Source organism: Oncorhynchus clarkii, chromosome 1, assembly GCF_045791955.1.
Source record: "Oncorhynchus clarkii lewisi isolate Uvic-CL-2024 chromosome 1, UVic_Ocla_1.0, whole genome shotgun sequence".
NCBI classification, from domain to species: Eukaryota; Metazoa; Chordata; class Actinopteri; order Salmoniformes; family Salmonidae; genus Oncorhynchus; species Oncorhynchus clarkii.
Window position 1 is genome coordinate 18,651,407 of NC_092147.1, and position 16,186 is coordinate 18,667,592.

General features: G+C 43.6%; 1 protein-coding gene across 1 annotated transcript in view; it reads right to left on the reverse strand.

Annotated features, from left to right (window-relative positions):
- Positions 1-16,186, reverse strand: part of LOC139415504 (neurturin-like) — a 46,037-nt gene that overhangs the window by 7,294 nt on the left and 22,557 nt on the right. Inside the window, exon 2 of the mRNA XM_071163612.1 lies at positions 2,900-3,167. Within this exon, the coding sequence (XP_071019713.1) occupies positions 2,900-3,146 (247 nt within the window). The 5' untranslated portion in view covers positions 3,147-3,167. The remainder of the gene's footprint in view (positions 1-2,899; positions 3,168-16,186) is intronic.

Here is a 16,186-nt window from a genome sequence, read left to right on the forward strand (position 1 = left end):
AAAGTACAAAAAAGTACAATCTTTGTCCCCATGTGCAGTTGCAAACTGTAGTCTGGCTTTTTTATGGCGGTTTTTGAGCAGTGCCTTCTTCCTTGCTGAACGGCCTTTCAGGTTATGTCGATATAGGACTAGTTTTACTGTGGATATATATACTTTTGTACCTGTTTCCTTCAGCATCTTTACAAGGTCCTTTGCTGTTGTTCTGGGATTGATTTGCACATTTCACACCAAATACGTTAATCTCTAGGAGACAGAATGCCTCTCCTTCCGAAGTGGTATGACGGCTGTGTGGTCCCATGGTGTTTATACTTGCGTACTATTGTTTGTATAGATGAACATGGTACCTTCAGGTGTTTGGAAATTGCTCCTAAGGATGAACCAGACTTGTGGAGGGCTACAGTTTTTTTCTGATGTTTTGGATGATTTCTTTTGATTTTCCAATTATGTCAAGCAAAGAGGCACTGAGTTGTTTGAAGGTAGGCCTTGAAATACATCCACAGGTACACCTCCAATTGACTCAAATGATGTCAATTAGCCTGTCCGAAGCTTCTAAAGCCATGACATCATTTTCTGGAATGTTCAAAGCTGTTTAAAGGCACAGTCAACTTAGTGTATGTAAACTTCTGACCCACTGGAATTGTGATACAGTGAATTATAAGTGAAATAATCTGTCTGTAAACAACTGTTGGAAAAATGACTTGTGTCATGCACAAAGAAGATGTCCTAACCGACTTGCCAAAACTAAAGTTTGATAACAAGAAATTTGTGGAGTAGTCGAAAAATTATTTTTAATTACTCCAACCTAAGTGTATGTCAACTTCCAACTTCAACTGTATTTACCATATCGTAGAGACAGAAACATAAACCTTTAACCTTATCATACGTAGATATAATTGCAAATGATTAAATCCTTCCAATAGAAATTTAAAAAACGATTTAGTTACAAATTGAACTTTTACTGTCACATTTACTGTCTTCAAACCCCCTGTCATAGATGAGCCAAGGTGCAGCGTGCATGTAATTCCACATCTTTTAATAAAGTTAAACTTTCACAAAAAACACACTTAAATAGAAACCAAACGTGACGCAACCGTGGCACACACAAACACACACAGAAAATAAATAATTACCCACAGCATTAGGTGGGAAAAAAGGCTGCCAAAGGCTGATTCCCAATCAGAGACAAAGATAGACAGCTGCCTCTGATTGGGAACCACACTCGGCCAAAAACAAAGAAATAGAAAACATAGAATGCCCACCCAAATCAAACCCTGACCTAACCAAATAGAGAAATAAAATGTCTCTAAGGTCAGGGCGTGACACATGGGATGATTTCATTGAACAACAAAAGAAAGGGAATATTGAGTGATCCCAATGACCCATCGCATCTCCTAAAACCGTTTTCAACATGCGTCTGTAAAATGATATTCCAGAAACTAAAGCTTTGGTTGTCTTCCTCTCAGGCTTCCATGTCTTCTCCCTGAACCTTCTCATTGTCCACCTCTTGAACATCAGACTCCGAAGCCTCATCTTCATTGTCACTTTCCAACCTTGTTGATGATGGCTCGTTGTCAGGTTCAAAAAGCCTCAAATTTGCCCTGATGGCCACTCATTTTTCAACCCTTGTATTGGTCAGCTTGTTGCGTGCTTTGGTGTGTGTGTTCCCTAACAAGGACCAGTTGCGCTCTGAGGCGGTTTATGTTGGTGTGATTTGGAGGATGGAGGCAACAGGGGAAAGTGCCTCAGATCCACAAAGTCCGTTCCACCAGGTGGCTGATGAGATATGTTGGCACAACTGCCAAATTGCATCTCCATCCCGAAGCCCTTGCTTGGAAGTGTACTTCGCCAGACTGGAAAGAACCTTTCCCTCATCCAGGCCAAGGTGGTGAGACACGGTAGTGATGACACCATAGGCCTTGTTGATCTCTGCACCAGACAGGATGCTCTTACCAGCATACTTGGGGTCCAACATGTACGTAGCAGCGTGTATGGGCTTCAGGCAGAAATCTTCACGCTTTTTTATGTATTTCAAAACTGCAGTTTCCTCTGCTTGGAGCAACAGTGAAGTGGGCAGGGCAGTACGGATTTATTCTCTTACATCTGCAAGCAGACACTGAACATCAGACAGGATGGCATTGACTCCCTCAATCGTGCAATGGCTACTGCTATAGGTTTCAGGAGTTTCAGGCTGCTTACCACTCTCTCCCAAAATACATAATCCAGGAGGATCCTCTTGATGGGGGCTGTCCATATTGGCAGACTGTGATATGGCTATTTCTTGGAGAGACTCCTTCCCCTCCAGGAGACTGTCAAACTTGATGACAACACCACCCCAACGGGTGTTGCTGGGAAGCTTCAATGTGGTGCTCTTATTCTTCTCACTTTGCTTGGTGAGGTAGATTGCTGCTATAACTTGATGACCCTTCACATACCTTACCATTTCCATGGCTCTCTTGTAGAGTATATCCATTGTTTTCAGTGCCATGATGTCCTTGCGGAGCCAATGGGTGTGATGTGAGGGTAGGACTCCTCCACTTTAGACCAAGCAGCCTTCATGTTCGGCAGCATTGTCTGTCACCAGTGCAGATACCTTCTGTGGTCCATGGTCATGGAGATGATGTAGTTAATTAGCTTTATCTGTACAGGTAAACTAATAATGGCCCCCAAACAAAGACTGGTTGATAATTATCCAATTTACTGTTGACACATTTTAACACATGACAAAGTGCACATAAAAAGTGTACATTCCCCTGACCGCTCTCCACCATAACGTTTTCTTTAGTGACCATTGAAATATGCAATCACATCAGAGCTTTAGCAAGGGTCAATCAGAACATCTAAACCAATCAGAACATCTGGACCAGAATGGTTGGTGACTGAAGATAATGGTTTTGCTTACATTCTGTCAAAATGTTGCTGATGCCATCTGTCGACCGCGCTTTGCGATGAGGTCCGATCAGGGAGGAAGAAGAGTTGGAGGAGGAGGAAGATGTGGAGGCGGAGGCGGAGTCTGATGTCCGCGGTGAAGACCAGTCCCAGGAGAGGAAGTGATGCGGAGGCGTGGGAACCATGATTCTAGTGAGGAAGAAGGACAGTGCTGTACCACAAAGAGTCAAGGCGATGGTGGCACACTTCCATAACTTCATCTTAGAATGAGCATTGACACTCTGAAAGACAAGGAAACACAAGGGAAGAGGTTAGGGGGGACTGTTTTTACTGGAACACCCACAATGATGAAAGCACAGGAGTGACGGGACAAATACTTCATGCAATAAATGGCAAATACAGCTGCTTAGTTCCATAGTATCACACATGTACAGTGGGAATGGTCTCTTGTTGGCACAGGCGCCTCCATTTCAACAGATCTCATTCTCAAAATGTTATCACAAGTGTTATTACCATCAACAAAATACTTTGTCCCTCTGCTCAGGCCATTCTGCAATGACTGTTTCACAGGTGTGGATTGTCAGATGTGCTAAGTGTGGATTTGCCCAGATACCCTATGTCAACACACCTGTGTTACTCAATTCCGGCAACCCATGCATGAAGTCTCTGAACGCATTTATTTATTGTTTTTATGTTTCAGTATATCAAAAGTGAGCAGAGAATAGCAGTCAGCGTACAGCTTGTGTAAACTCCCTCACAGAGCTTGCCCTTATTGTGAGCATGGATGGGATTCTCCTCTGGCATAGTGTCAAGCCCCAGATGAAAAGTCAATTACTTGCATGGTAGCCATCAGAGGTCTCTCATCCCACCACAAGATTGATCTCGTTCCAGTTGTAGTCTCCCATTTGCAGTACAGAGACTTGTCAGGTATGTCTGTGTTTGAAGAGACAGCTTTGAATTTACAGTGGTTCTCACGTAAGCCTGCCATGCTTTAGTTTACAGAAGATACTCATCGCGCAGCGTTGAGAGTCACAAGAAACATCTAAAATCTGTCATCTTGAAACTATCTTGAAATTGTTCCTTAAAGGATCTGAGCGATAATAATTTTCCACAATCTTCTAGTTTGCTTTGCTCGAGAGATTGACTACATAGTAATGGTTTAAACTGAACTATGCAGCAAGAGACTCTGTTTTATTACTTATTACTTACCCAATAGTGTTTTATCGGCTTCACAGCTTGATTTAGGCTTTAGCATCTCAGTGATGCTTCTGTGTGTAATCAATACTGTCTCACCCACAGGAGGTGGGGATAACAGGCTCGTAATAATGACTGGAGCAGAATGGTGTAAAAACACATGGTTTCCAGTTATTTGATGCCATTCCATTTGCTCCATTGTTATGAGCAGTTCTCCCCTCAGCAGCCTACTGTGGACTCTCACCATATTACTTATTATGTTCTGACATATTGTTTCTGAAGTCTCTTTTAAAGGCCCAGTGCAGTCAAAAACATGATTTCCCTGTGTTTTATAAACACTACCGTTCAAAAGTTTGGGGTCACTTGTTCTTGTTTCTGAAAGAAAATCAAAATTTTTGTCTATTAAAATAACATCAAAATGATCCGAAATACAGTGTAGACATTGTTAATATTGTAAATTACTATTGTAGCTGGAAAAGGCTGATTTCTTATGGAATATCTACATAGGCGTACAGAGGACCATTATCAGCAACCTTCACTCCTGTGATCCAATGGCACGATGTGTTAGCTAAGTTGATCATTTTAAAAGACTGACTGATCATGATATTTTTTTTTTTGCAATGATGTTAGCACAGCTGAAAACAGTTGTGCTGATTAATGAAGCAATAAAACTGGCCTTCTTTAGACTAGTTGAGTATCTAGAGCGTCAGCATTTGTGGGTTCGATTACAGGCTCAAAACCAGGAACAAAGATCTTTCTTCTGAAACTCGTCAGTCTATTCCTGTTCTGAGAAATGAAGGCTATTCCATGCGATACATTGCCAAGAAACGGAAAATCTTGTAAAACACTGTACTACTCCCTTCACAGAACAGCGCAAACTGGCTCTAACCAGAGTAGAAAGAGGAGTGGGAGGTTCCGGTGCACAACTGAGCAAGAGGACAAGTACATTAGAGTGTCTAGTTTGAGAAAAAGATGCCTCACATGTCCTCAACTGACAGCTTCATTAAATAGTATCTGCAAAACACCAGTTTTAACGTCAACAGTGAAGAGGCGACAGTATATTTCTACACTATGATGCTGGAATAATGCTGAGAAATTGTAAAAAAAATTATGATAATGCCCTTTCAGTGTATGATCGGTTTGAAAAGACCTCTAGAAATGTCTGCCTGTTTCAGGGGGGTTGGACTTTTGGCCGGCCTGGTGACATCACAGTTAATAGACTAATAAGGAAGAGAATTCCAAACCTAAAATTTGAATAGTTTTCCTTATTTCAGTTTATGTCACAAAACAAGCAATGTATGTGTACAGCAGTAGAGGATGCTGAAAGAAGGATGGCTCATAGTAATGACTGGAATGGAGTGGATGGAATGGTATCAAACATGTGGCTTTCATATGTTTGATATCATTCCATTCACTCCATTCCAGCCATTATAATCCATTCCAGACATTATTATGATCCATCCTCCCCTCAGCAGCCTCCATTGGTGTAGAGCACATGTCAAACTCATTCCACTGAGGGTCGAGCGTCTGCGGGTTTTCGCTCCTTGCTTGATCTTGATTAATGAATTAAGGTCACTGATTAGTAAGGAACTCTCACCTCGTTGTCTAGGTCTTAATTGAGAGGAAAAAACAAAAACCAGCAGACACTAGGCCCATGGAATGAGTTTGACACCCCTGGTGTAGTGTCATTGTACCATCTAACCTCTATGAAATATCTTTTCAATAATCAAAACAATTGCATTTTCAGAAGTTTGTAGCTAGTGTACAGAACCAAAAGTAAAATACGCAAAAACTAAACTTAAAAACGGGACGCATAGAATTAACGCACATAGAACAGATCTACCACTTCTGAGACTTATTTTCATTGAGAATTACATATCTATAACTCGCATTTCTATGCGAATTTGGTCGGGTTGCCCAAAAAGTTACATATTGCAGCATTAATTGAAAACAATCACAGTAACATAATTAATTGTTACCAATTAATGATTTGATATTGAGATAAAAACGGCTGCATTGGGCCTTTAAGTGTTTGGTGTTGTGTTGCATGCCACCATACTGTGATGTGTCTGTCTTGAATTATAACCTGTTCGGCTTTAGCCAAATAACATAAGCCAATATGTGCACAACAGAAAGCATTTGAAAACACCACTACTGTTCAGCAAGGCATATATTTCACCATAGGCCTACTGCTAATCACATGGCCATGAATCTCAGCACTAATTTTCATACCTGGACTTGGACTCTTATCTAATTGTCAGTGTGGACAGCAGAGGAGGCTGGTGGGAGGAGCTGTAAAAGAATGGGTTCATTGTAATGACTGGAATAGAATAAATGGAATTGAGTCAAACATGCGGTTTCCATATTTATGTGTTTGGTACCGTTCCATTTATTCCATTCCAGCCATTACAATGAGCCCGTCTTCCTATAGTTCCCACCAGCCTCCTCTTGTGGACAGTAGACGTGAAGCTAAGCAGAACAATCCTGTTCCAGACACCAAAGACCCTTGACCTTTTCACTACTTTATGTTTGTCTGCTCACGCACCGGTATTTGTAATTGTTTTCCCATGCAAATACATGTATGTTATTGTACCACATTTTACTTTCCACGTTCATTCCCACACTTTACCATTAACAGTATCAGTTGATTCAGATCCCTCCCATGTTTGAAATCTGTTTTTGTTTGTGCGGGGCGGGGAAGATGGTGGGGCGCAAAACATTTCTCCAGATCAGGAAATGGTAAACTGACAGTGGCTGAGGACATATCCAGATCAGCTCTGTCAAAGTGCTTTGCCAGACTGGGGGTGAGTGTGTTGGCCACTGTAGGGCCTTCATTAGAGCCTGTGTTTCTGTCCCTCGCTGTAGAGTGGCCGACTAGGAGGGAAAACATGGTTGGAAGTGAAAAGATCTGCTTTACAGTTTCTGGCAATACTCACCGGTTGTTTGCCTTTTACTCAGAGACACTATCAACTGGCATCGACAAACGTCTTTGAAAAGTCACTAATAGTCACTAAAGTCACTATTAAAACATTCCCCAACCAGAAACCGTGGATTGATGGCAGCATTCGCGCAGAACTGAAAGCGCGAACCACTGCTTTTAATCAGGGCAAGGTGAACGGAAACATGACCGAATACAAACAGTGTAGCTATTCCCTCCGCAAGGCAATCTGTCATGACTTCCTCCGAAATCGGGTCCTCTCCTTGTTTGGGCGGCGCTCGGTGTCGCTGGTCTTCTAGCCATCGTCGAGCCACTTTTAATTTTCCATTTGTTTTGTCTTGTTTTTCCACTCACCTGGTTTCAATTCCCTTATTTACTTGTTGTGTAAATTCCCCCCATGTCTTTGTGTGAGACTGTTTATTGTAGTGCTGTGCATGTTCGCCGTGAGCGCACAACAGGTTATTTTTGTGCCTATTTTTGTGCCTATTTTTTTGTGCCTTGTTGTTCTGGATGCCTTGGTTTTGCTTAATAAATCTCTGGTTATTACCCAGTTCTGCTCTCCTGCGCCTGACTTCTCTGCCACCAATTACGCACCCCGTTACACAATCAAATAAGCTAAGCGTCAGTATAGAGACAAAGTAGAGTCGCAATTCAACGGCTCAGACACGAGAGGTATGTGGTAGGGTCTACAGTCAATCCCGGACTACAAAAGAAAAACCAGCCCCGTCGTGGGCCACGACGTCTTGCTCCCAGACAAACTAAACAACTTCTTTGCTCGCTTTGAGGACAATACAGGCCACAGACACGGCCCGCTACCAAAACCTGCAGGCTCTCCTTCACTGCAGCCAACGTGAGTAAAACATTTAAACGTGTTAACCCTCGCAAGGCTGCAGGCCCAGACGGCATCCCCAGCTGCGTCCTCAGAGCATGCGCAGACCAGCTGGCTGGTGTGTTTACGGAAGTATTACATTAATCCCTATCCCAGTCTGCTGTTCCCACATGCTTCAAGAGGGCCACCATTGTTCCTGTTCCCAAGAAAGCTAAGGTAACTGAGCTAAATGACTACCGCCCCATAGCACTCACTTCCGTCATCATGAAGTGCTTTGAGAGACTAGTCAAGGACCATATCCCTTCCACCGTACCTGACACCCTAGACCCACTCCAATTTACTTAACGCCCCAATAGGTCCACAGATGACGCAATCACACTGCACACTGCCCTAACCCATCTGGACAAGAGGAATACAATACATCTCGAATTCTGTAGCGGTATTTATTAGAGAGGGGTAAAGAAAGCTTTTGTTCGGGCGCCAGGCAGGTATTAACCATGCCGAAAGGAAAAGAGTAGAATAGAGAGAACCACTACCAGACCCACACACATCAGCAGAAGAGACTGCCTAGAGTGTAGCCTGTTTACCAGATAGCCAGTGGAGAGAAAAGAGAATACACACCATATAAAACCCACATCACAGCACAGGGGTAACCCAAACAAGAATACCTCATACAATAATACTAATACTAATAATGGCAGAGCAATTCAACAGCAACTTCATACAAGAACGAACCCAGTCATCAACATAGGATTTGCAATAATCTGTATTATTTTCTAGTAGATGAGTGCAGAGGGTATGAATGTGGGGGGTGTTCATCGACACAACAAAGGCCTTAAAAATGTCCAGTCTTCTCGGCCACATGTCCTTAGTACATCTCAATACAGTTCACATAACAATACACAATTGGCAAGCAACCTCCCTTTTAACTAAAATGTCCAAATACTTCAGGCAGGGCAATAATAGTCCAGCTCTAATGCACTTCAATGGGAAGTGCAGTGGAAAAATAGAGAGTCTGTTTCAGGGTAAAGCACTGGAACGATAGAGGGAAGAGAAAAAGAGAAAGAGAACAAGAGAGGTCTTAGCTGTGGTCTTCAGGCGTGCAGGTGTACTGTCTGACTGTCCGATGGTTTGTATGTTAAAGCTTCGCAACAATGTTGCTACTAATCCATGCGATCCATAACGGGCGTGGTCCCAAACAAAAACAACCACGACCTAGAGCGATTACACCGATGATTGAGTTAAACACTCTATAAACTACACACGCTGAAACCAAACAAAACTTCTGCAGCACAGCACACACAATCAAACTGTCGCGCCACCAAAGAGCCCCTCCCCAAAGAGCTGAACGAGCTCTCTTTATATTCTCCTTCCTTACTGCTCATGCGCTCTTAAAGTGGCAGTGCACGGTGAAGGCTCCGTGCAGATTTCGCCACACTCCTCCCCCCATGAAAAATCAATGCCTGTAGAAACAGAGAGGATGCAGGCTTTGACAGGTTCATGTTCCTGCTACACAAAACCAGGGAAGTCCTCCTCATCAGAGTCCTCCACGAAGAGGTCCTGCAGGTGTTGCTTTTGCCTGCGATCCAGCTCTTCTGCCGTAGGGTAGCAGGGCTTTAGGTCAACAACATGCACTGTCCTGACATCTTCCCCAGTGTCCTCCAAACAGACCAAGTAGTTCACTGGTCCCAACTGCTGCACTACACGGTATGGACCTTTCCATCTCGAAGCTAGCTTGGCAGTGAACTTCTTAGATGCCTTTGACAGATGATGTGAACGTACCCAGACACGAGACTGGGGTGGAAAACACACGTCTCGTCTATGTTTGTCATAGTTTCTCAGCTGTCGCTGTTTGGCTTTGGTTTTGCTGGCCTCCACTCTGGCTAGCAAGGTGTGGTGGTGTTGTACGGCATCAAACGCTGGGCAGTCAGGTGAAACATTCGAACTTTGCAAGACCCTGTCCATCGGTCCTTTTAGTGGTCTTCCCAGGTGGAGTTCGGCGGGAGTGACCCCAGAAGTCTCCTGCACGGCAGAGTTCAGTGCAAAGCGAAATTCTGGAAGATGCTGATCCCACCTTGTGTGCTGATCCCCCACGAATGAAGCAATCATCCCCTTCAGGGTTCGGTTTACCCTCTCGGTCAGGTTGGTCTGAGGATGGTAGGCTGTGGTCAACTTGGCAATTACACCCCAGTAGGTACAGAGCTCTTTGTATATTCCTGATATGAACTGCGGACCTCGGTCCGAGAGGATTTGGTCCGGAATTCCGAATCTGGTAAAAACCTCCCTTCGCAGAATTAGAGCAATGGCTGATGCAGTGGCTTTGCGGAGGGGAAACAACTCCACCCAGTGTGTGTAGTAGTCCACTACCACCAATAAAAATTCATTCCGTGTCCCCCGGCTAGGAGGAAAAGGTCCCATGAGGTCAATTCCCAACATTTCATTTGGATGGTTCACCACGGTCTGCTGCATTTTCCCGGCAGGTCTGCCAATGTCTGGTTTGTATTTCTGGCAGACTTCACACTGCTGTACAAACTTCCGGGTATCAACCCACATGCCTGGCCAGTAAACCACATCTTGTAGTCTTCGATAAGTTTTAAAAACTCCAAGATGGCCACTCATGGGATTGGCATGATAAGCTTGGATTATCTGGTCACACAATGTAGAGGGAATGAAGACGCGATAATGGGTGCTGTGTATTCCATCTCCTCTTGGAGTTTTTCGATACACTTTATCCTGAATTATGCTATATTTATTATTGAAGCGACTCTTGGAGTCTTCTTCAGACAGACTCTTGTGGATCGCCATGATGGCAGCATCCTTCTGCTGTGCTCTCCATACACTCTCATCATCCAGAGGAAAGGAATCATCCAGACATTTAGCGGTAGTATAGGTACTGCACAAGGGAGGACAAACATTGGCAGTCTCTGTAATCCGAGAAAGGGCATCTGGTACAACGTTCAGTTTTCCTTTGCGATACTCAATGATGAAGTCAAACTTCTGCAGTCTGATAGACCAGCGAATAAGACGGCTGTTGGTCTTGCCTGATGCCAGAACCCACTGCAGAGCAGCGTGGTCTGTGACAACGGTGAAGATCTTTGCCTCCAAGTAGTAGCTCCATTTCTCCAAAGCCCAGACCACAGCGAGGCATTCCCTTTCAGTCGTTGAATAATTCCTCTCGGCTGAATTAAGGGTGCGACTTGCATAGGCAAGAACTTCTTCTGTTCCAAGTCCTGTTTGTTGAGCCAAGACTGCTCCAAGTCCTGTTTGACTTGCATCTGTGTACACAATGAAATGAGCATTCAGGTTAGGATGTCCAAGCACTGGAGGAGTAATTAGACTGTTTTTGAGTGCTTCAAATGCACCTTGGCATGCAGGGGTCCATTGGAATTTCACACCTTTCTTCTTACAATACAAGAATGCTGTTCATTGACTACAGCTCAGCATTTAACACCATAGTACCCTCCAAACTTGTCATTAAGCTCGGGACCCGGTCTCGACCCTGCCCTGTGCAACTGGCCGCTGGACTTCCTGACGGGCCGCCCCCAGGTGGTGAGGGTATGTAACAACATCTCCACCACGCTGATCCTCAACACTGGGGCCCCACACGGGTCCCTTCTCAGCCCTCTCCTGTACTCCCTGTTCACCCATGACTGCGTGGCCATGCACGCCTCCAACTCAATCATCAAGTTTGCAGATGACACTACAGTGGTAGGCTTGATTACCAACAACGACGAGACGGCCTACAGGGAGGAGGTGAGGGCACTCGGAGTGTGGTGTCAGGACAATAACCTCACACTCAATGTCAACAAAACAAAGGAGATGATCGTGGACTTCAGGAAACAGCAGAGGGAGCAGCTCCCTATCCACATCGACGGGCCAGTAGTGGAGAGGGTGGAAAGTTAAGTTCCTGGGCGTACACATTACAGACAAACTGAAATGGTCCACCCACATAGAAAACGTGGTGAAGAAGACGCAGCAGCGCCTCTTAGACCTCAGGAGGCTGAAGAAATTTGGCTTGTCGCCAAAAACACACAAACTTTTACAGATGCACAATCGAGAGCATCCTGTCGGGCTATATCACCGCCTGGCACGGCAACTGCTCCACCCACAACCGTAAGGCTCTCCAGAGGGTAGTGAGGTCTGCACAACACATCACCGGGGGCAAACTACCTGCCCTCCAGGACACCTACTCTACCCGTCACAGGAAGGCCAAAAAGATCATCAAGGACAACAACCACCCGAATCACTGTCTGTTCACCCCGCTATCATCCAGAAGGCGAGGTCGGTACAGGTGCATCAAAGCGGGGACCGAGAGACTGAAAAACAGCTTCTATCTCAAGGCCATCAGACTGTTAAACAGCCATCGCTAACATTGAGTGGCTGCTGCCAACATACTGACTCAACTCCAGCCACTTTAATAATGGAAAAATGGACGTAATAAATGTATCACTCGCCACTTTAAACAATGCCACTTTATATTATGTTTACATACCCTACATTACTCATCTCATATGTATATACTGTACTCTATACCATCTACTGCAACTTGCCTATGCCATTCGGCCATCAGTCACTCATATTTTTATGTACATATTCTTATTCATTCCTTTACACTTGTAAAGTAAGGTAGTTGTTGTGAAATTGTTAGGTTAGATTACTTGTTAGATATTACTGCATGGCCAGAACTAGAAGCACAAGCATTTCGCTACACTCGCATTAACATCTGCTAACCATGTGTATGTGACAAATAATATTTGATTTGATTTAATGGTTTACTGTCTTGTAAATAGAAGCATCCTGTTTTGGAGTGTTTTTTTGGTAGTCAGATACTAACAGTCCCATAGATCATCTCCTGAGGACTTACACAGCACGCTCTAAAGCATTACTCACTAATATGTAAAGCACTTGGCAATGCTGCATGCATTGTAACTGGCACATAGGGAAAGGTGTGCGCTCATAGAAAACAGGCATTCAAACAACATAACGTGTTCCTATTTATTTTCATCCATACCACACTATTATATTGTAGGCCTACTATATTCACAATGCCATGGTCTGATCTCCCTATTTGAGCAGTAGGCATGTCAATTTCCAGTAGAAACGTGATTCATTGCGATGGTATTATTTTGTTATTACATTACATTATAGCCACAGCTTTCTTTTGAAGTTGCTCATGGTTTTGTGTCTCTGTACAGCACTGACACACAGGAAATGGTGTGGTAAAGCCAGCTAGACATCATAGCCAGAGTACCAGTCTCTTTAGCTAACATTCCACTTGCCACTCCTTGTCATTGACAAATGTCAATTTGCCATTGCCTTGACTTTGGCAATAGCAAGGAGTGGCCAGGAGTGGAATGTTAGCTAAAAAGACTGGTACCCGGGCTAAACTAGTCATATCCTCTGTTATAACGGCACAATAGAGTCATAACCTCCATATTGGACATGACCTACAGGTCTCAGTGGGAGAAAGGGTATAAATCTAGATACTGAATCACATCAGCTTTTGTGCAGCATAAGTGCAGTGGTGTCAGCTATTCTGAGTGGTGCTATTAGTTAGGAAGAGAGCTAATGGTGTACTTGCCTAAATCTGAGACACTGAATGTGTCTTCTTCTAATTTGAAGTGCCTGATGCTTTTTACTGCATTGAAGCTTGCAGCCCGTCTGTTTTATGTCATTCACTACCATGCATTCTAAATCCAGCATGTACACGGTCGTTCACATGCGTTACACCCCATTTTGTTTGATTTGGGCTTTAGCCTGACATGCTGACAACATTGCTCACGTCGCGTGCGTGAGCGTTGCAAAGTAAATATACACATACAGTGCCTTGCGAAAGTATTCGGCCCCCTTGAACTTTGCGACCTTTTGCCACATTTCAGGCTTCAAACATAAAGATATAAAACTGTATTTTTTTGTGAAGAATCAACAACAAGTGGGACACAATCATGAAGTGGAACGACATTTATTGGATATTTCAAACTTTTTTAACAAATCAAAAACTGAAAAATTGGGCGTGCAAAATTATTCAGCCCCCTTAAGTTAATACTTTGTAGCGCCACCTTTTGCTGCGATTACAGCTGTAAGTCGCTTGGGGTATGTCTCTATCAGTTTTGCACATCGAGAGACTAAAATTCTTTCCCAATCCTCCTTGCAAAACAGCTCGAGCTCAGTGAGGTTGGATGGAGAGCATTTGTGAACAGCAGTTTTCAGTTCTTTCCACAGATTCTCGATTGGATTCAGGTCTGGACTTTGACTTGGCCATTCTAACACCTGGATATGTTTATTTTTGAACCATTCCATTGTAGATTTTGCTTTATGTTTTGGATCATTGTCTTGTTGGAAGACAAATCTCCGTCCCAGTCTCAGGTCTTTTGCAGACTCCATCAGGTTTTCTTCCAGAATGGTCCTGTATTTGGCTCCATCCATCTTCCCATCAATTTTAACCATCTTCCCTGTCCCTGCTGAAGAAAAGCAGGCCCAAACCATGATGCTGCCACCACCATGTTTGACAGTGGGGATGGTGTGTTCAGCTGTGTTGCTTTTACGCCAAACATAACGTTTTGCATTGTTGCCAAAAAGTTCAATTTTGGTTTCACCTGACCAGAGCACCTTCTTCCACATGTTTGGTGTGTCTCCCAGGTGGCTTGTGGCAAACTTTAAACAACACTTTTTATGGATATCTTTAAGAAATGGCTTTCTTCTTGCCACTCTTCCATAAAGGCCAGATTTGTGCAATATACGACTGATTGTTGTCCTATGGACAGAGTCTCCCACCTCAGCTGTAGATCTCTGCAGTTCATCCAGAGTGATCATGGGCCTCTTGGCTGCATCTCTGATCAGTCTTCTCCTTGTATGAGCTGAAAGTTTAGAGGGACGGCCAGGTTTTGGTAGATTTGCAGGGGTCTGATACTCCTTCCATTTCAATATTATCGCTTGCACAGTGCTCCTTGGGATGTTTAAAGCTTGGGAAATATTTTTGTATCCAAATCCGGCTTTAAACTTCTTCACAACAGTGTCTCGGACCTGCCTGGTGTGTTCCTTGTTCTTCATGATGCTCTCTGCGCTTTTAACGGACCTCTGAGACTATCACAGTGCAGGTGCATTTATACGGAGACTTGATTACACACAGGTGGATTGTATTTATCATCATTAGTCATTTAGGTCAACATTGGATCATTCAGAGATCCTCACTGAACTTCTGGAGAGAGTTTGCTGCACTGAAAGTAAAGGGGCTGAATAATTTTGCACGCCCAATTTTTCTGTTTTTGATTTGTTAAAAAAGTTTGAAATATCCAATAAATGTCGTTCCACTTCATGATTGTGTCCCACTTGTTGTTGATTCTTCACAAAAAAATACAGTTTTATATCTTTATGTTTGAAGCCTGAAATGTGGCAAAAGGTCGCAAAGTTCAAGGGGGCCGAATACTTTCGCAAGGCACTGTACATGTTATTTAAACATTGCGCGCGCCTACGAGGTTCTGCATGTCCAGGCACTAAAATAGAAGTTGGTTCTATTTGTGGCACTCAACGCACTGCAAGTCCTGCTTCTCCTATCTCCTCATTGGTTTTTTAGGAGCATATACCCATGTGCCAACTCCTAATTTGTTTTTAGGAGCATATACCTAGGTGGGTGATTAAAAAATTAACTGAGATCCACAATCAGTTCATCTTTGTCGTTGCCAACTGCCATATAAAGTCCAAAGAAGAAAAAGAAGCCTGAAAGAAGGAGGAGAGACGATGAGAAAGGAATTCGGTTGACCGTTTTATCTATGGATTAATTGTAGAGGACCTTGTGCATTTCAGGTAAAATAACAACCCAAAGTTTATATACCAGGACAAATTAGCTAGCAACAGAAAGCTAGCTAGCTAATTGTCATAAATGTTTAATTATTTTTGACCTGTCCCCAAATTAATATAATTGGTTCAGAGTTTGTTTTGATATTTCTACCTGCATGTCGTGTCTCCTGATCGTGTCTGGTGTGGGTGAACAAAATCCATTTGTGCGCAATGGCGCACCCATGCGGTTTGGTCAGCATGTGTGCGTCGCAAAATAAATGTACACATACATGTTATTCCATCATTGCACCCACACTGCTCACGAGCATCTGCGTAGCCAGGTGTTAAAACAGAACTTGGTTCTATTTGTGACGCTCAACACGTTGCAAGTCCTGCCTCTCCGATCTCCTCATTGGTTTTTACGAGCATATACCCATGTGCCAATTCCTCATTGGTTTTTAGGAGCATATACCCACACCGATGATTGAAAGTTGAACTGAGCTCCACACTCCAGTACAGTCGGAAGTGGTAATGGACCGTAAAGTTGGTTGCCAACCGCCAAA